General features: G+C 45.7%; 1 protein-coding gene and 1 pseudogene across 1 annotated transcript; both read right to left on the bottom strand.

Annotated features, from left to right (window-relative positions):
* Positions 1–282: 282 nt before the first annotated feature.
* On the bottom strand, positions 283–15,499 carry LOC133746898 (leucine-rich repeat-containing protein 37A3-like). Its single transcript, XM_062175134.1, has 5 exons — positions 15,382–15,499; positions 13,185–13,417; positions 12,135–12,428; positions 466–602; positions 283–376 (listed from the first exon to the last, which is right to left on the bottom strand). The coding sequence occupies exons 1-5, from the start codon at positions 15,497–15,499 to the stop codon at positions 283–285; spliced, it is 876 nt and encodes a 291-aa protein (XP_062031118.1).
* Positions 15,500–17,633: 2,134 nt separating this feature from the next.
* On the bottom strand, positions 17,634–19,103 carry LOC133746897 (rap guanine nucleotide exchange factor 1-like; annotated as a pseudogene).
* Positions 19,104–20,201: the final 1,098 nt, after the last annotated feature.

Below are 20,201 nucleotides of genomic sequence, written 5' to 3'. Positions count from 1 at the left end.
CCTCTACTTCATGGAGGAAGAGAGGTGAGAGTTCTTGCTGGTGCTGTGCCCCTGTGGAGGGCTTGACTCCCTCCAAGGCTTCTAGAAGTGGTCCTGCTTTTCTTGCCTGTGGCCTCTGTTACTGCATATAGTAAATATTTGACAACATTTTAATTTCTCGCCACCTGGCTCGAATTGCTTATGAATATCACACCCATGAATGTAAGAAAATAAGTATTTTATAAGCACCACTGAGGTGCCAATATCAGAAAATAGGACTTGCAGGTGACAGAGGCGGGACGGTCACTCCGTGTTTTCCTCGGGGGCTTCGCTCTCTTCACCTTCTGCCGAGGACTCTGGAGGTGGTGTCTTCTCAGCGGGGCCCTTGCTGAGCTCCCTGTGAGAAGAGAGCAGAGCAAGGCTTCCTCTCCTGCCACTCTCCCCACCTCCCCAAGCTCGGTACGGTGAAGTGGCCCTGTCACGTACCCTGCGTCCTTGTCAAAAAGCTCTTCCTTTACGGAAGGCTCCTTGTACAGGGGCAAGACCTCAGCTTTCTTGCGTGTGCCACCGAAAGGACTGAGCAGACGCCTCAGCCAGAGTGGCCACCTCAGCCGGAAAAAGCCCTAGGAAAGAGAAAAAGACATGTGAATTGCGCATTTTCCCTGCTGTCTCTGGCCACAGACTGCAGCCTCCTCCCATTTACCTGAGTCTCATCTTCCGAACACTTTTTAGGCTCTCATTCGTGAAAGCTCCTTGGGGAAAAACACACACAAGACCATTAGAGACTAGTGCCATTGTTCACTTCTCACAGTGTGCATCTCCGTTCTTCTTGGGATGACACATGCACCTCAGCCATCACTGCAGTGAGCAGTCACTACAAGCCGGGGTCTCAGACACAATTCCCAGGGCACTGGGCTTCCAGGAGCCCTCTGTCTGCACAGACCTGCAGTGTCTCTGGGGAGACTTTTGTCTGTCATCAGTCCCAGTGCCTTTCTTAGGCAAGTATGCTTGTGCAGTGGACACACTGCACCACCACCCCGGGCAGAAGTATTTTCTCTCCCCAGAGGCATTTGACACCTGCCCCTTTAGGATTGAGCCTCACAAGCTTCATTCACTGGGGTGTATGGACAACATGCTGTGTTTCCATAGCTGCTCTAGTCCCCTATCAATTGAATCCTATGAAGCAATGCCCGAGTCCAATAGCAACGTTACCCAGCTCATAGATTTTTCTCACTGCAGGGTGTCTGTCACTGATGGAAGGTGGAGTTGTGAAACCACTTTAAAGTACAGAAACAGCGTGGAAATACAAGGTACCCTTTTTGAATATGATTAAAACAGAAAAAGAGTGCATTGTTTTAGCAACTGCTTGTGTCTACAGAGTGTGTTGCTATGGATTTGCAATAGAAATTATAGCGCACAGCCCAAGCTCACTATGACAAAGGGAGAAGTCCCTGACTGGGGAGGAACCATCCTCTCTGTGATATTCAGTGGCAGTGTGACTATGGGACTAGGTATTGTCCCTTTCTCCTTTTGTTTCCTTACCATAACAGGGAGAGACAAAAGGTCTGAGAAGGTGTGAATAAAAGGCATAGGCAGCGGGGGTCTGGAAACAGTAAGTTGACAAGGTAAGTTTTCCAGCCACCTCATACGTTTTACACTCCAGCAGCCTTGAGGACGACTGCCCCCCTTCCCCCAGTGTGATGTGACTTTCCATAGCCCTTCTCTGAGCCTCTGGGAAGGCCTCTGGACTGGCCAGATGCCCACCAGCAGCAGGAACAGCACAGCCAAAGCCCCTCCCTAGCTGCTGTGTCTCAGAAGGACCCCTGACAGCACATGTCTCCATGCTGGTCCCGTCTCCCCAGCCGTGGCTGAGGACCAGTTTTGCTGGAATGAGGCAAAACATTCGGATGGGTAGTCTTCTGCCTCTGGCAGCGTCCTCATTCTAAAGTGAGCAGGTTTAAATAGATGAGTTCTAAATACTCCTCTACTTCTAAAATTCTAATGTAACAATTGTCAGACTGATACTTACATTGAAGCTTTTTCTATGTCTTCTGTTACTCTTCCTCTATGAGAGTAAATCTGTTTTGTAAGGAAAAGCAATCATTATTCACCATAATGATACTATCTCCAAATCGTTTACCTTCCCTTTCTTTCTCTAAAAGCCTTGCCTGCCCAATAAGATAACTTTTTTTGAGGACAGGAATTCTGTCTTGTTAATAGTTCTCACTCTTCCACAGTCCTTGGTCTTGAATGCCTCTGGGTCTTAATACATTCTATTGAGAGCCATTCATCAATGAGTCCTCTTAAAAGTGGAATGGGAGTGCAACATCATGCATTTAATATATACAAATTTGGGAACATGGAAGTTGTAGTCCTTAAACAAAATAAAAAAAATCTGGAAGAAAACAAAGTGGAGTAGAAGGAAACACCCTTAACCTGCTGAAAGTATGGACCAGAAACCTAAACAATGGTGTTTTAAAGGCAAAAACAGGAGTAGGATACTTATTAGACTGCTACTAGTCATCATTGTTGAAAAGGCTGAAATCAATGCAATAAGAAAAATAAATGGGGTATAATTACTGCAAAGGAAGAGACAAAACTGTCAACATTTGCATAGGAGATGGTGGACAACCTAAAAAAAAGCCCAAGGTAATCAGCTGGCATTTTGTTGGACAAAATGTGTGGGTCTGGGGAGGTGACTAGGTGCTGAGTCAGGAGAGCAGTACAGTGGATCTCCTGTTTGTTTCGACCCACCAGTGACTAGAGGGAAAATGGAGTACAGAGCCCTTCTGTAATAGCAATAGAAAGTAATAAACTGTCTTGGAATAAACTCAACGAAAGTTCTATAAGATTTATGTGATGAGGATGCTCTTCTGAAGCCCATAAAATGTCATGTTTCTAGGGTAGCATAAAGATATCAGTTCTCAAATTAATCTACAAATTCAATGCAACTTAACTCAAACCCCAAGAAAACTTTTTACAAAAACCAAGAAGCTGCCATCCTTTAGGGAAAAATATATGAGAAAAACTACTAAATTTATGAAAAAGATTAGAGAACAGGAGCTTGCCCTGCACTGAAACTGTGTAGTGTTAGGGTGGGCACTGCCCGTGCTGGTCTCTTTCTCACCTCCTCTGTGCTGTTATCACTTACTTCTTGAGCCTAGACATGTCTTTTGAAAAACTTTCATTGAAGATATACAGATTTCATGGATACAGATTCAGGAACATAGTGATGCTTTCCACCTTACCCTCCCTCCCACCCACACTCCCATCCCTTATTCTTCCCCCTATTTCCATTCTTATTTTTTATGAAGATCTATTTTCAGTTAACATTATACTCCTAAGATTAACCCTACACTAAGTAAAATGTTCAACAAATAATATGAAGAAAAAAATTCACTGTTCTTCAACAGTCCAGACAAGGGCTATTTAAAATCATACATCTCAGGGATTTTTCAGTATGGTGGCATAAGGAGGCAGCTTGCTTCTCTAGTCTAGGTGTGGATAGTTTAAAAAAAGTGGAAGGAGTGCAATCTCAGGGAAGGTTTAGGGGGAAAATGGTAGAGGAAACTCCATGCAAATTGGATGGACACTGTGGACCTATGTGGAGGGTGTGGACTTGCACAGTTTGAGATCCCAGCAGCTGAGAGCCTCAGCACCAGCTTTGGAATGAGGTGAGACCATACTGCAGCAGCTCAAGCCACTGGCAGTAAAGCTCTGTGGAAAGCCTGGCATGGGTCTGGCTTGGAGCCCTGTGGAGGTGGTGTACCTGCCAACCTAGAGCAAAAAAAAAAGAGGGGGGTTTCACGTTTCTCTCTCCCTGACCACAGGCACTGGCATGCTGTAACTAGCCAAGAGAGGCACCACTTTGGAGATACGTAACAACTGCTCGAGCTACTGACCGCGAACCCAGCAACCAACCTAGAGGAGATGCCGGACTCTGGGAGAATTGACAGGGGGCTGGGTGCTTGTGACTGTGGGAGCCTTGTGTGGTGGGACTGTGAAAACACTGGGCTGTGTGGGAGGGTGCAGGCAACCTCCATGGAGGGAACATATTTAGAGTAGCTTGATGCAGGAATCAGCTGCAGTGCATCAGCTGAACTTATTTAGACAAAGTCTTAGACATTGGAGCAGTAGGATGCTACGTAGATCTAATGTTTCTGTAAGATAATACTTTTCTCTTTTGGCTGCGTCCATTCTCCCAAGGGCAGTGACAGTTCCTAATCTCATCATTTCAGCAATGAGGAAAGAGTTCAGTGGTAGAAGAGAGTACATCAAATCCCTGACATAATTTTGGAGAACTTCTACCACTTTACTCTGGCTTTCTTACACTTAACCTCTCCAAATGTCCAGTCCCTTGTTATCTTGGTTCCAGTTGCACAGAGATTTCCTGAGAGTGGGGTTCCTTTAAAAAATCTGTGGAATGTGCTTTTCAAGGAAAAGAATAAAGCGCATCTCAGTCTTGGTGACTAAAGAGGAAGGTCAGCTTGTGGTACGTGGAAAGTGCCTTTGATGTTCGGTCTGTGGATTCCGAATCTATTACAAAGGAAGGATGCACTCTGGAAATCTGAACGAGTCGTCCTTACCTCAATGAGACAGAATATGATAACCAGCATCGTGACCACTCCGTCACAGGTATTGCCACGATGAGCTTGTGGTGATAGCCATGATCTTGAGCTCCTTTTGCGATTAAGAAAGAGCACAGTTTAAAAAGACAGAATAAAGCGCTAGAAAATATGAATGCTAAATATTCAGATCCCCATTCTTCCAGGTGAGTGGCTTAAAAGATCTTAAAAGACCATACAAAATCTACTGTAATATTATAATCTTGGTATTACTCATTTTCTTCTTTTTTTTTTTAATTAAACTTTTATTTAATGAATATAAATTTCCAAAGTATAGCTTATGGGTTACAATGGCTTCCCCCCTCCCATAACTTCCCTCCCGCCTGCTACCCTCCCCTTTCCCGCTCCCTTTCCCCTTCCATTCATGTAAAGATTCATTTTCAATTCTCTTTGTATACAGAAGATCAGTTTAGTATATATTAGGTAAAGATTTCAACTTTTTGCCCATATAGCAACATCAAGTGAAAAAGCTACCATTGGATTACTAATTATAGCATTAAATAGCAATGTACAGCACATTAAAGACAGAGATCCTACATAATTTTTTTTTTTCAAATTAATTAATTTTCTATGCCATTTCCATTTTAACACCAGGTTGTTTTTTTTTTTCATTTCCAATTCTCTTTATATACAGAAGATCACTTCAGTATATAATTAGCAAAGACCTCATCAGTCTGCGCCCACACAGAAACGCAAAGTATAAAAATACCGTTTCAGTACCAGTCATAGCATCACTTGGCTTTAGACGACACATTAGGGACAGATCCCACATGGGGTGTAAGTACACAGTGACTCCTGTTGCTGATTTAACAATTTGACACTCCTGTTCATGGCGTCAGTAATCTCCCTAGGCTCTAGTCATGAGTTGCCAGGGCTATGGAAGCCTTTAGAGTTCGCTGACTTTGATCTTATTCCGATAGGGTCATAGTCAAAGTGGAGGTTCTCTCCTCCCTTCGGAGAAGGGTACCTCCTTCTTTGATGGCCCCGTTCTTTCCACTGGGATCTCACTCACAGAGATCATTCATTTAGGTCTTTTTTTTTTTTCCATGATATCTTGGCTTTCCATGCCTGCTATACTCTCATGGGCTCTTCAGCCAGATCTGAATGCCTTGAGGGCTGATTCTGAGGCCAGAGTGTTGTTTAGGGCATCTGCCATCCTATGAGTCTGCTGTGTATCCCACTTCCCATGTTGGATCTTTCTCTCCCTTTTTGATTCTATCAGTTAGTATTAGCAGATACTTGTCTTGTTTGTGTGATCTCTTTGAGTCTTAGACCTATCAGAGCTATCAATTGTGAGCTGAAATTGGTCACTTGGACTAGTGCGATGGCATTGGTACATGCCATCTTGATGGAATTGTGTTGGAATCCCCTGGCACGTTTCTAACTCCACCATTTGCGGCCAGTCCGATTGAGCATGTTCCAAATTGTTCATCTCCTCCCTCTCTTTTTCCACTCTTAGATTTAACAGGGATCACTTTTCAGTTAAAATTTAAACACCTAAGAATAATTGTGTGTTAATTACTGAGTTCAACCAATAGTACTAGAACAACAACAATAACAACAAATACTAAAATGGATAAAGTATTACATTGTACATTTAAAGTCAGGACAGGGGCTGATCAGTTCATTGTTGCTTATAGTGTCCATTTCACTTAACAGGTTTCCCCTTTGGCACTCAGTTGTCACCGATCAGGGAAAACAAATGATATTTTTCTCTTTGGGTCTGGCTTAATTCACTCAGCATGATGTTTTCCAGATTGCTCCATCTTGTTGCAAATGACTGGGTTTCGTTGTTTCTTACTGCTGTATAGTATTCTATGGAGTACATGTCCCATAATTTCTTTATCCAGTCTACTGTTGATGGGCATTTGGGTTGGTTCCAGGTCTTAGCTATTGTGAATTGAGCTGCAATAAACATTAATGTGCAGATGGCTTTTTTATTAGCCAAATTAATTTCCTTTGGGTAAATTCCAAGGAGTGGGATGGCTGGGTTGTATGGTAGGGTTATGTTCAGGTTTCTGAGGAATCTCCAGACAGACTTCCATAGTGGCTTAACCAGTTTGCATTCCCACCAACAGTGGGTTAGTGTCCCTTTTTCCCCACATCCTCTCCAGCATCTGTTGTTGGTAGATTTCTGAATGTGAGCCATTCTCACCGGGGTGAGGTGGAACCTCATTGTGGTTTTGATTTGCATTTCTCTGATTGCTAGTGATCTTGAACATTTTTTCATGTGTCTGTTGGCCATTTGGATTTCCTCTTTCGAAAAATGTCTATTGAGGTCCTTGGCCCATCTCTTTAGTGGGTTGTTTGTTTTGTTGTTGTGGATTTTCTTGATTTCTTTGTAGATTCTGGTTATCAATCCTTTATCTGTAGTATAGTTTGCGAATATTTTTTCCCATTCTGTTGGTTGCCTCTTCACTTTCCTGACTGTTTCTTTTGAAGTACAGAAACTTCTCAATTTGATGCAATCCCAAATGTTAATTTTGGTTTTGACTGCCTGTGCTGTTGGAGTATTTTCCAGGAAGTCTTTGCCTGTGCCTATATCTTGCAGGGTTTCTCCAATGCTCTCTAATAATTTGATGGTTTCGGGTCGTAGATTTAAGTCTTTAATCCATGTTGAGTGGATTTTTGTGTAAGGTGATAGGTATGGGTCTTGCTTCAAGCTTCTGCACGTGGAAATCCAATTTTCCCAGCACCATTTATTGAATAGACTGTCCTTATTCCAGGGATTAGATTTGGATCTTTGGTCAAATATAAGTTGGCTGTAGATGTTTGGATTGATTTCTGGTGTTTCTATTCTGTTCCATTGGTCTATCCATCTGTTTCTGTACCAGTACCATGCTGTTTTGATAACAACTGCCCTGTAGTATGTCCTGAAATCAGGTATTGTGATGCCTCCGGCTTTGTTTTTGTTGTACAGGATTGCTTTGGCTATTCGAGGTCTTCTGTGTCTCCATATGAATTTCAGCATCGTTTTTTCTAGGTCTGAGAAGAAGGTCTTCGGGATCTTAATGGGTATTGCATTGAATGTATAAATTGCTTTTGGGAGAATAGACATTTTGATGATATTGATTCTTCCAATCCATGAGCATGGAAGATTTCTCCATTTTTTGGTATCCTCTTCTATTTCTTTCTTTAAGGTTTTGTAGTTTTCATCGTAGAGATCTTTAACGTCTTTGGTTAAGGTTATTCCAAGATATTTGATTGTTTTTGTAGCTATTGTGAATGGGATTGATTTTAGAAGTTCTTCCTCAGCCGTGGCATTGCCTGTGTATACAAAGGCTGTTGATTTTTGTGGATTGATTTTATATCCTGCTACTTTGCCAAACTCTTCGATGAGTTCCAGCAGTCTCTTAGTAGAGTTCTTTGGGTCCCCTAAATAAAGAATCATATCATCTGCAAAGAGGGATAGTTTGAGTTCGTCCTTCCCGATTTGTATCCCTTTAATTTCTTTTTCTTGCCTAATAGCTCTGGCCAAAACTTCCAGAACTATATTGAATAGCAGTGGTGAGAGAGGGCATCCCTGTCTGGTACCAGATTTCAGTGGAAATGCTTCCAACTTTTCCCCATTCAATAGGATGTTGGCCGTGGGTTTTTCATATATTGCTTTGATTGTATTGAGGAATGTTCCTTCCATACCCAGTTTGCTTAGAGTTTTCATCATGAAAGGGTGTTGTATTTTATCAAATGCTTTCTCTGCGTCTATTGAGAGAATCATATGGTTTTTCTTCTGCAGTCTGTTAATGTAGTGTATTACGTTGATTGTTTTGCGAATGTTGAACCATCCCTGCATACCAGGGATGAATCCCACTTGGTCTGGGTGGATGATCTTTCTGATGTGTTGTTGCATTCTATTGGCCAGAATTTTATTGAGTATTTTTGCATCTATGTTCATCAGGGATATTGGTCTGTAATTCTCTTTCAATGTTGCGTCTCTTTCTGGCTTAGGAATTAAGGTGATGGTGGCTTCATAGAAAGAATTTGGGAGGATTCCCTCTTTTTCGATTGCTCTGAATAGTTTGAGAAGAATTGGAGTTAGTTCTTCTCTAAATGCCTGGTAGAACTCAGCAGTGAATCCATCTGGCCCTGGGCTTTTCTTCGTTGGGAGGGCCTTTATTACTGTTTCAATTTCTGTGTCAGTTATTGGTCTGTTTAGGTTTTCTATGTCTTCCTGGCTCAATTTAGGGAGGTTGTATGTGTCCAAGAATCTGTCCATTTCTGATAGATTTCCCTGTTTGCTGGCATACAAGTCCTTGTAGTAATTTCTGATGATTCTTTTTATTTCTGTGGCGTCTGTTGTTACGTTTCCCATTTCATCTCTGATCCTATTGATTTGGGTCTTTTCTCTTCTTTTTTTAGTTAGTTGGGCCAATGGGGTGTCAATTTTGTTTATTTTTTCAAAAAACCAGCTCCTCGTTTGGCTGATTTTTTGTAATGTTTTTTTGGATTCAATCCTGTTGATTTCTTCTCTGATTTTAATTATTTCTCTTCTCCTACTGGGTTTGGGTTTGGCTTGCTGCAGATTTTCTAGATCCTTGAGATGACTTGAAAGCTCATCTATTTGGTGCCTTTCCAATTTCTTGATGTAGGCACCTATTGATATAAACTTTCCTCTTAACACTGCTTTTGTTGTATCCCATAGGTTTTGGTATGTTGTGCTGTTATCCTCATTTACTTCCAGAAAATTTTTGATTTCTCTTTTAATTTCTTCTATGACCCATTGTTCATTCAGGAGCATGTTGTTCAATCTCCATGTGTTTGCACGTGCTCTAGGGATTCCTGAGTTGCCAATTTCCAATTTCATTCCTTTGTGGTCTGAGAAGCTGCATGGTATGATTCTAATTCTTTTGAATTTGCTGAGACTTGCTTTATGGCCTAGTATGTGGTCAATCCTAGAGAGGGTTCCATGTACTGCTGAGAAGAATGTAAAGTCCTTAGATGTAGGATGAAATGTTCTGTAGATATCTGTTAGATCCATTTGGGCTATAGTGTCATTTAAATCTACTGTCTCCTTGTTGATCTTCTGTCCTGTTGATCTGTCTATCTCTGAGAGTGGAGTATTGAAGTCCCCCAGTACTATTGTATTGGGGTCTAAGTCTCCCTTTAAGTCCCTTAACAAGTCTTTTAAATAAGCTGGTGCCCTATGATTAGGTGCATATATGTTGATAATCGTTATATCTTCCTGTTGAATGGATCCCTTAATCATTATATAGTGCCCCTCTTTGTCTCTCCTAACAGTTTTTGTGGTAAAGTTTATGTTGTCTGATATTAAGATGGCTACGCCCGCTCTCTTTTCATTTCTGTTGGCGTGGTATATCTTTTTCCAGCCTTTCACTCTCAGCTTGTATGGATCATTGTTGGATAGATGGGTTTCTTGTAAGCAGCAAAAGGATGGGTTTTGTTCCTTAACCCAGTCAGCCAATCGGTGTCTTTTAACTGGACAGTTCAAGCCATTAACATTCAATGTGACTATTGAGAAGGAGTAACTTTGCCCTGCCATTTGCCAAAGATATTTTCTAATATCTGGTTTGAGATTCCTGTGATCTTTTGCTGTGAGGTTTCCTTCCTTTAACTTCTTTCATATTGGTGACCGTGTTTCTGTGTTTCTGTATGTAACACATCTTTAAGCATCTTTTGCAGGGCTGGACGAGTGGCGACAAATTCTTTCAATTTCTGTCTGCTGTGAAAGGTCTTTATTTCACCTTCATTCACAAATGAGAGCTTTGCAGGATATAATATTCTGGGCTGGCAGTTTTTCTCTCTTAGTACCTGGGCTATATCTCGCCATTCTCTCCTGGCTTGTAGGGTTTCTGATGAGAAATCAGCTGTAAGTCTAATTGGAGATCCTCTGAGAGTAATCTGGCGTTTCTCTCTTGCACATTTTAGGATCTTTTCTTTGTGTTTCACTGTGGTGAGTTTGATTACGACGTGTCGTGGTGAGGATCTCTTTTGATCATGTTTATTAGGGGTTCTCTGAGCTTCCTGTACTAGGATGTCTCTGTCCTTCTCCAAACTTGGGAAATTTTCTGCTAGTATCTCACTGAAAATGCCTTCTAATCCTTTCTCCCTCTCCATGCCTTCAGGAACTCCTAGAACCCGAATGTTAGGTTTTTTAATAGTATCCTGTAGGTTCCTGACAGTATTTTTTAGATTTCTGATTTCTTCTTCTTTTCTTTGATTTGACTGTTTCCTTTCCTGTTCTCTGTCTTCTAATTCCGATATTCTCTCTTCTGCTTCACCCATTCTGTTTTTAAGGCTCTCTAATGTGTTTGCCATTTGATCTATTGTGTTCTTCATTTCATTGTGGTTTTTTGTCAGTATCGCGAATTCCTGCTCCATTAGTTTTTTCATTTCATTTTGATTCCTCCTTAATATTTCATTTTCACGGGAGAGATTTTCTATCTTGTCCATTAAGGATTTCTGTAGTTCAAGAATTTGTTTTTGAGAACTTCTTAATGTTCTTATCATAAATTTTTTGAAATCTGTATCTTTCATTTCTTCTATCTCATAATCTTCATAATCTTGCATTGGCGTGTCTTGTTCACTTGGGGGCGTCATAGTGCCTTCCCTGTCCTTGGTACCTCCGCTTCTATGTTTCTTGCTTGGCATGTTAGAGATAATTTGTGGTGTTTTTGTTTTTGTTTTTTTCTCTCGTTATACTATGCCTCTAAATGAGCTGTCTGCTTTGTTGGAGCCTTAGGGGCTGTGATGGGTGTGGCCAGAGAGCTATGCTTGTTTCTTCAGGTTTAAGGCTGTGTAAAGAGCAACTCTCCCAGATTTCTCACTCACTTGCTCCTTGCTGGCTCGCTCTCTCTCTCTCTCTCTTTTTTTTTTTTTTTGACTCAGTTGGGAGTGGGGTTGAGTGTAGTTGAAATCTGGCCTTTGTGAGTATTCGTTTGATCTACCCCTGGGACCATCCACAGAGATTATGCAGCCCTCAATGTGTTCTCCAATTTCGCTAAAGATACTGAGTTTGGCTGAGCTTTACATATGTAAATTCGCAGTGTTCTTTGTTTTGCTTGGTGAGTGAAGGGAGAGGCCTCTGTCCCCCTCCCCCCAATGTCTCGGACTTCTCAGGTCTTTGTCTTACCCTCCTCCTCCGTTCCCGCGCTGGCGAGATTCTGAGGCTCTGGCTCCTCTCTCGCCGCTGCCACTCGGCTACTCTCGGTTGGTTTTCCACGCGGTGGGTTCCCTGTAAGTCCTCTGTGTCTCATCCACGAGATCCGGAAGCGTTTCCTCTGCAGTTTTTTTCTTGAGTCTTTTCTTGAGGCTACAGTAATTCCACTTTTATGAAAGTTTATTTTCCCAAACTAAGGCACACGTCCTCACTATCCGCCATCTTGGCTCCGCCCCCGATTGTACTGTCATTTTCTTCTACAGTGTGTTAGGTCTGCCTCCTTCCCTAAAGGAACCAAGTGTCACCGTCTTGGCAAAACTTACATTACTGAGACAAGATCTGGACTGGGAGCCCCTGGTCTTCCCGTGTGGGGTCTCCTAAGTGATGGAAAGGTGCAGGTCTCCTGTCCTCACCTTACTCGACTCCTGCTCTTTCTGTCCACTTGGGGCTTCTGTACTCTCATTGATATAGGTCTCAGTCCTCCACTGCTCTGTATCCCATTCTTCCTTGGCTATCTTTTCTTCCTGCTGCTCACTGAGGAGCTTCACCAGGATGCCTGTTTTGGAGATGAGCTTGGCACAGGGCAGTTGCACCTGGGCCTCAGAGCAGTCCATTTTCAGAGTGCGGATGACGTGAGAAATGAGCCTTCTCACGTCAGTGTTGGGGATGAGGGGCTGTAGCTGCTGATTCAGCTGAATTTCAAACTGCTCCCGCTGGGACAGCATCACGGGGTAGGTGAAGCCTGCGGGCATGGTGGGGGCTTCAGTGCCCTCGCTGGGGTATTCCCACTGTGTTTCCTTGGTTTGGTCCACAGTCGGCATTAGGTTGAACTCGGTCCCAGCAGAATCTGTAAAAGACCTGCCCAGGATGTGTTTCTTCAGGAAAGAGGAGGCTGCAGCCCCATGTTCCTTTGTGAGCAAGGGCTCTGTGTGCAAGGAGTTTCCGACCAACTCCCTGGGCCTCTGAGCCACTTGAAGCTCCTTCAGCTCCCTGGAGCCTGCTCTCCCAAGCCTTCTTCCCCCGATGCTCTCCGCAAAGGGCCAGGTGCCCTGTCTCCTCCCGAGTCTCTTCTTCCTCATCTCCTGGAGGTGCCTTTTCCATAAGCCCTTTGGCCCCTTGATGACTTTGTTCACTCTCTGCAGACTGTACCCCACACTGGGCATGGTTGCCAGGCTGTTCTGCTGTGACGGTGCAGTTTCTGATTTCTTTAGGAGGATTTGAGGGTTAAATTGAGGACCTAACAGGATAGGCTGCATAAGCATGGCTTTTTTCCTTCTTAACCTCACCAATTTTTCCTTGAATTTCTTCATCCAACAAATTCTCTAGGAAATAGAGCTTTCTCAACTTTTTCTGTAAGGACGAGAGGGCCTTCTTATGTGGGTTTTCACGTAGCTCAGGGACTTATCTCTCTCTTGCACATTTGAAGAAAGCAGTTTAATGTATGGTAATAATGTTGATTCTACATTTTGTAGATTTTCCTCTGAGAAATAAGGCAATAGATAAATCAGTGCACTAATAACGTCACTTCCATCGTTGAAGTCCGGCTGTTCACTCATGTGGCTTGGGAAGTCCACGCTGTTTCTCTCTGATACTGGGTTCTCTGGCTCAATAGTCAGCTCCTTGCTGGTGTTGTTCTTCTGGGCTTGCAATATCTTCGTGAATGCCCCCTTTGGGTTCCCTATGGATGCTTCTTCAACTGTCAAAAAAAGAAGAGGCTGCTTTTTGGTACAGAAGACTGATGGGACAGCTTTATGTCAGTCCACAGCCCTACACTCTGATCAATTAAATTAGGAGTCAAATCCAATATTTGGGGTACCATTGAGACTTTAGAGAGAAAAGTAAAGCCAAACTCAAACCTACGAAATGGCAACAAAAAAGGAGAAAAAGATATTTTTGAGAGTGGCATTCAGAAGAGTTCGCAGTGTTAAAAAGCAGTAACTATGATCAGTATTATTTCATTGGTTTCCAGTGACCAACCACTCCAGGCTTAAAATAAGGCTGGAAGACAAATTGCCCCACCCAGCTGCCCCTTGTGTGGCTCTGCCCCTGCTTCTCAGCCACATCATTCCACAGTCCTGCCTCATGCTGAGGGAGCACAAGGCTTCCTGCCTGTTTCCCTCCCACTCTCCCTCCCTCCCTGTGGCCCTGTGTTCTTGCTGCCATCACAGGTGTCCATGGCCAAAGATAGGCATGTAAGGGGAGTGAGGGCAGAGATGGTCAAGCCAAGGGGCCTTGCTCCTCACCTCAATGTGTTCTTGCCCACCTATGTAAAGGGAGATTAACTAAACTAATCAGATCAGGTAATGTAGGGTGCAATCCCTCATGGAACTGTTAAGAGGACATATCCCCCTTTAAAGAACGTGTTACTGAATTAAATTAATAGAAAACATGATCAGAACCCATAGGTGTGTGTTTTCCGTAGCAACGAGCAGAAGAAGAGTAACCTTAGGCCTTAATCCTTGTGAATTTGTGTTTATCATAGGGACTATCTTGTTCATTCTGCCTTTTGACTAGCTCCTCAAAATTACGAACTCAAACTGTGGTGACCAGGATGCAGGGACGTGAAGTCACTTGCTTTATGTCAGCCATCTGCAAGTGGGCATGGTCCTCCCACTGTCCCCCTTCTGGGGGGTTCCCATGGAATCCACCTGTGCAGTCCCAGTATAAGCAGCTGCTGCTGGCACAGGTGGATGGTTACCAGCATCCCATATGGGCACCAGTTCTAGTCCCAGCTGCTCCACTTCTGACCCAGCTCTCTGTTATGGCCTGGGAAAGCAGTAGAAGATGGCCCAAATCCTTGGGCTCCTGCACCTGCCTGGGAGACCTGAAAGAAGCTCCTGGCTCCTGGCTTCGGATGGGCACAGCTCTGGTCATTGCAACCATCTGGGGAGTGAACTAGCGGATGGTAGACCCTCCCCCACCTCTCCTACTCTCTCTGTGTAACTCTGACTTTTAAGTAAATAAATGAAATCTTTTTTAAAAAAATAAATGACTTTTATAGATTTGTGTTCTTTGCCAGCTGGAATTGCATGTGGCTTTTAAATTATGAAGTCTTATGAATTTAACTTACTTTCTGTACTTTGGTGAGATTTTACCTTTTAAAAATATAGGCAATGTGAACTAATCCAAAATGAGTTAGTCATTTTTAATGTCTGTAGACATTATAGTATATTTAAAATATTTTAGATCTGTTTACAATTATAACAGAAGATGTTTTCTCAAAACTTATGTTGAATTTTAGCAGATGAATGTGGAGAATATCTTATTTTGATACAGTAATTGTTAACAGAGGTTTTTTTTCTGAATAACATAAAACTACCCAGAAATAGCACATTCTGCAATTTATCTGATATTTATAGGGTTAATGAGTGCCTCATATAAAGGGGACTGATATGAAGCCTGTGTGGAATCCTTTCAAAAACTCACAGAAATTAGAATTAAAAGGTATGTTTATTTCAGCCCCTCAAATTTCTAAGTCTGTGCATGTTTTTCATAATGCAATTTCAGAGATTCCTAGGTGGCGGGTTAGGGAATGACATACCGCACTAGACTAGGGAGAAACATTTTTAAAAAAGTGTAGGAAGTGCACTCTCGTGGGGAGGGGGAGAATTGGAGAGAAAACCACACCCAAAATCCTTCAAGAAGAGGAATGCCATGGACCTGTGTGGGGGGTGCAGATGCGCAGCATGAACACAGTCACTACAAACGACTGCCACAGCCTGGAGCCCGAGCAGGTGGCAGCTTGGAGATGGAATGAGACTTGACTGCAGCAACCCATGGTCGTACAGCCAGAGGGAGAGTGTTGCTTGAGTCCAGACAGGAGCCCTGGTGGCTGGCGGTTGCTAGTGGTCGCCCGAGGACTCAGCAGAAGTAGAGGGGGCACATTGATCTGGCGCCAACTTTCCCACAACAGTGCCTGCTGCCCAGCTGAGAAAGGGCGGGTGCCATTTTGGGTTTGAGTGGGATCTGCAGCACACTTTGTGTGCGCATACAGCAAGTGGCTGAGACAGGATGCCATCTTCTCGGCAGTACTGGTGGCAGAGCCAGAGAGAGAGAGCAACATTCAGCCAGTGGCTCTTGTATATGTGTGTGATCCAGGGATTCTGCTGCAGGGAACAGTCTACAGTCCCCACTGACTTTGAGCCTAGCTGGGAGGTGGCTGGGCAACTACATAGGATGCAGCCTCCCAAAATCAAGACGCCAAGGCAGAGCTGTCTTGGGGAACATCTGCCTCTCTGTTGTCTGGGCAGGCTGGCAGGGCAGAGAAACCTCTGTACCCAGCAACTGTGGGAGCCTTGTGCGCTGAGACCATGGGGACTCAGTGCAGGGTGCAGCTGGGTCTCTGGGCAATTACTGGGTGCGACTCCACATGCTCAGAGCTCCTTGGTTGCCTAGAGCCGGTCATTCCAATGGGAACTGTGCTCACAGTGGGGACTGTGCAGATCATTTGTGTGGTTCATATGGTGGCGTGGAACACACTGGGGACTAACACCTGGGCACTGAGATCTACCACACCCAACTTGGGTGTTACCCTGGCTACTCACCCTACCCTGGAGCACTGACCAGAGCTCCCTGGCCACACCCACCACACACCTCTTGGTGTGCACTGAAAGTGCAGATATTCCACTAAGCCACAGAGGCACAGCTGAAAGATGAAAGCCAGCAGAGGAAAAAAAAAAACCCAAAAACCCCAAATCCACAAATGCCTAAAAACAAATGCAGAAATTCAAGAAACAAAAATAAGGAAGACAGGGGCCAATGTTGTGGTGCTGTGGACTAAGCCTCTGCCTGTGGTACTGGCACTCCATACGGGCACTGGTTCAAGTCTCTGCTGCTCCACTTCCCATCCAGCTCTCTGCTATGGCCTGGGAAAGCAGTAGAAGACGGCCCAAGTCCTCGGGCCCCTGAACCCATGTGGGAGACCTGAAAGAAGCTCCTGGCTCCTGGCTTTGGATTCTCCCACCTCTGTTCATTGCAGCCATTTGGGGAGTGAACTGGTGGATGGAAGACCCCCCTAACTCTGCTTGCCTTTACCTGTGGCTTCCCAAGCCTGGAGGGGGGTGGCATCCACAGGTAGCCCAGGAAACACCTGCAAACACTGAGGTTGGGGACACTTTCTTATGTCCCACTTGCCTGATGCTTGGGTCCAGGATCACTGCCAAGTTCTCCCCAGGCCACATGACCTCAGATCTTTTGTGTGCAAGGGGCAGGATTCTGGGCCCCTGGGTGGCAGAGCGCCCCCCATAGGACACTAAATGAGAGGGTTCCACTCCAGACACTGGTGGCCACCGGCAGGGGCTCAGTGGTTTGTTTCTTCCTTCCTTCTTTCCTTTCCTTTTATTTCTTTCTTTTACATGGCAAACTTATAGTTGGAAAATAATTAAATCACAAATATTCAGAGTTTCAGCTCTACCTCAGGCCCTAATATTAAGGTGTCTGGTCCAAGAGGCATCCTCAGTACTCCTGCAGGGCATCCTCCAGCCCTTAGTCACCCTGCAAGAACTCTGTGCGCAGGGTCCACACACACACACACACACATACGGGATGGGGGACAGCCAGAGAGCCTGGGGAAGCTGTTCTGAGGGGCTCAGATATCCATCTGACTTCCCGCAGGTGTCACTGCACTGCTGGCCTGCACACCACTGTGCTCATCCCTGGGCCATGTGTGTGCAGGCCAAAAGGTTAGCTGACTGCCCCCTAAAGGGAGAAGCACTCGGGCTCTGTGGAGACTGGATGTTTCACAGAGGCTGCACAGCGAGGCCGGTTCTCACTGAGCTTTGACAACATTCACCGGCCACAGCCCATGGCAGAACTAGGCTCCCCCAAGTGGCCATGAATCTGTGGTCCTGTCTGTTCTGAAACAGTGAGGCCACCGATTTGGCTCTGGGCTGAGGCTTACTGAAAACGTGCCACTACTTTAGGTTACAAACGCATTTGCTGACATCAGCTCTGTAAACGCTTACTGTGTTTTTCTTCTCTGGCAGGGGAAGTGGTTTTTCTGGGTCACCCGCGGATTCAGCAGCAGCAAAATCACCCACAAATTCATCAGGGGCTAAGGACGCTACTTGCTGAAAGGGGAGGATCGCAGCGAAGGGCGTGCAGAGGGCAGGCTGGCCCCCGGGGTTACTGCTAGGAGTGCGGGTCATAGGACACCCTGCAGCCGGAGCTGACCATGGTCTGGGAGGCCGTGCTCCGGCACTTCTTCTCTGGCAGGGCGGGTGGTGTGTTGGTCTGCTGCCTCTCCATCTGGGGACAGCTGCCAAGAGGCAGCTGGAAAGGACAGCCAAGAAACGGAGACCCAGACTCCCCCAAGGACTCCGGCAATGGGCTAAGGTTACAGGCCACTTGCTGAGGTATCTGGTCTGCATTAGAGAGGTCTTGCTGGAGGAAATCATAGTCGGGATCGTAATGATCTAGTGTTTCACAGCTTGTGTTCCGGGAGCACTGCCCACTGTCCTCGCTCAGCTGCTCATCCGACTTGTTGAGCTTGCCGATGCTGCTGCAGGGGGGAGAGGTGGGCGATTCCCCCATCATAGGAGTGGCTGCCTCCTGAAAGTCGCCTCTGTGCATGACATTCAACATCAAAATCCTGCCTATTAATTCCAACAGGCAAACTGGAGCCGCTGGTGGCTCGGCTCATGGGGGCGACCACAGCCATGTGGGTGGGGGATGGAGCCAACTGTCTTGGGTAGCAAGGCTGTGGATTATCAACCAGCTGAACGCCAGGTAAAGGGGACTTGGGGGCATGACCTCTTTGTGGATCCAGGAGCAGCTCAGCTGACGGCAGCACTCCACTTGTCTTGCTCAGAATCTCCATCTCTTGGTTTGTCAGGGGCAGCTCAGACTGGCCATCAGGTTTGGCAGCTGGGGAACTGGGCTTCACTGGGCTTGTTGGAGATGGCCACCCCTGTCCCTCGATGGTCAGTGTGACCAGCTCCTTCACTCTGTCCAACACAGCCTTGATGACCCCCCTTCACAGTCGTCACCGTCTCTTTATCTTCTGAGTTCATACCTTCCAGTATCATTTCGTCAGACCAGTGAATGAGGTTGGTGAGCCTTTGTTACCCTTGGCCATAGCAGGGGGAGAGGGCTGAGCTGTGCTGACCACAAAGGTCGCTCTGCACCAGGGGTAAGATGGCCCCCAGCTCCTTGCTGGCTGACCCCGGAAGGATCTCCAGGATCTTCTTGTCAATGGCCATTTTGTCCACAATGGTCTGAAAGCAGTGCAAGGCATTGACAACCTCCTGCTCCTTCTGTTCCAGCCAGCTCAGATCCTTGTTCCCAGGCTTCTCCGTGGTCTTTGCAGACACCTCAGCCGGCTCCCCCTTCTTTGATGGCGATCTCTTGATTTCGGGCAAGTAGAATTCATCCATCAGCTTCATGGTGATTTCTTGTGTGCTGGACACTGCCCTGTCTGTCCCTGCAGTCTCCTGGGCCCCAGGGTAAGCTCGCAAAGCCAGGTGGGAGGTCCCTGGTGGCTGCCTCTCGGGATGATGGGTCTACGTTGAGGATCTGACGATCTCTGACTGCCACACTGGCAGATTTTCTCTCCAACACAGAGACCCAGGTCCTCCTGTTGTCCAAGCGGGAGCCACCTTGTTTTAGGGGGCTACTCTCATGCAGCGCCACCTTCTTCATTCCAGCCCTCTGCTCTCGCTCTCGCCCTCTTGTGAACACCACCAGGTCAAAACAGGTTCTTTTATTTATTTATTTATTTGACTTGCAGAGTGGACAGTGAGAGAGAGAGACAGAGAGAAAGGTCTTCCTTTTCCGTTGGTTCACCCCTCAATGGCCGCTGCAGCTGGCAGAACACGCTGATCCGAAGCCAGGAGCCAAGTGCTTCTCCTGGTCTCCTATGTGGGTGCAGGGCCCAAACACTTGGGCCATCTTCCACTGCATTCAGAGAGCTGGCCTGGAAGAGGGGCAACCGGGACAGAATCCGGCACCCCGACCGGGATAGAATCCAGGGTGCCGGTGTCGCAGGTTGAGGATTAGCCTTGTGAGCCATGGCGCCAGCCCAAAACACTGTTCTGTACCTGGTGTCCGCCAGCCTCTGTCTCAGTTGGGAACTGTGTCTTTTTTTTTAAAGATTTATTTAAAAGAGTTGCAGAGACAGAAAGGGGGGAGGGAGGGAGAGAGGGAGGAAGGAAGAGCTAGAGAGAGAGAGAGAGAAGGAGGGAGAGATAGCTTCCATCCTCTGCTTCACTCCCAAAATGGCTGCAATGGCCCTGGTCTGGGCCAGACAGAAGCCAGGAGCTTCTGGGTCTCCCACGTGGGTGGCAGGGGCCCCAATATTTGTGATCTCTTCCTCTGTTTTTCTCGGGCCATTAGCAGCGAGCTGGATGGGAAGTGGAGCAGTCGGGACTCGAACCTGCCACGTCACAGTGCTGGACGGAAAACTGGCTCTTAAAACAAGATCTGGGTGACGCCACTGCCTAGGGCCCCGTGTCCTTGGGCTTTGAAAGGCAGCACATCCTCAG

The sequence above is a fragment of the Lepus europaeus genome, chromosome 18, assembly GCF_033115175.1.
Source record: "Lepus europaeus isolate LE1 chromosome 18, mLepTim1.pri, whole genome shotgun sequence".
NCBI lineage: Eukaryota > Metazoa > Chordata > Mammalia > Lagomorpha > Leporidae > Lepus > Lepus europaeus.
This window is presented reverse-complemented; position numbering and strand designations above follow the sequence as displayed.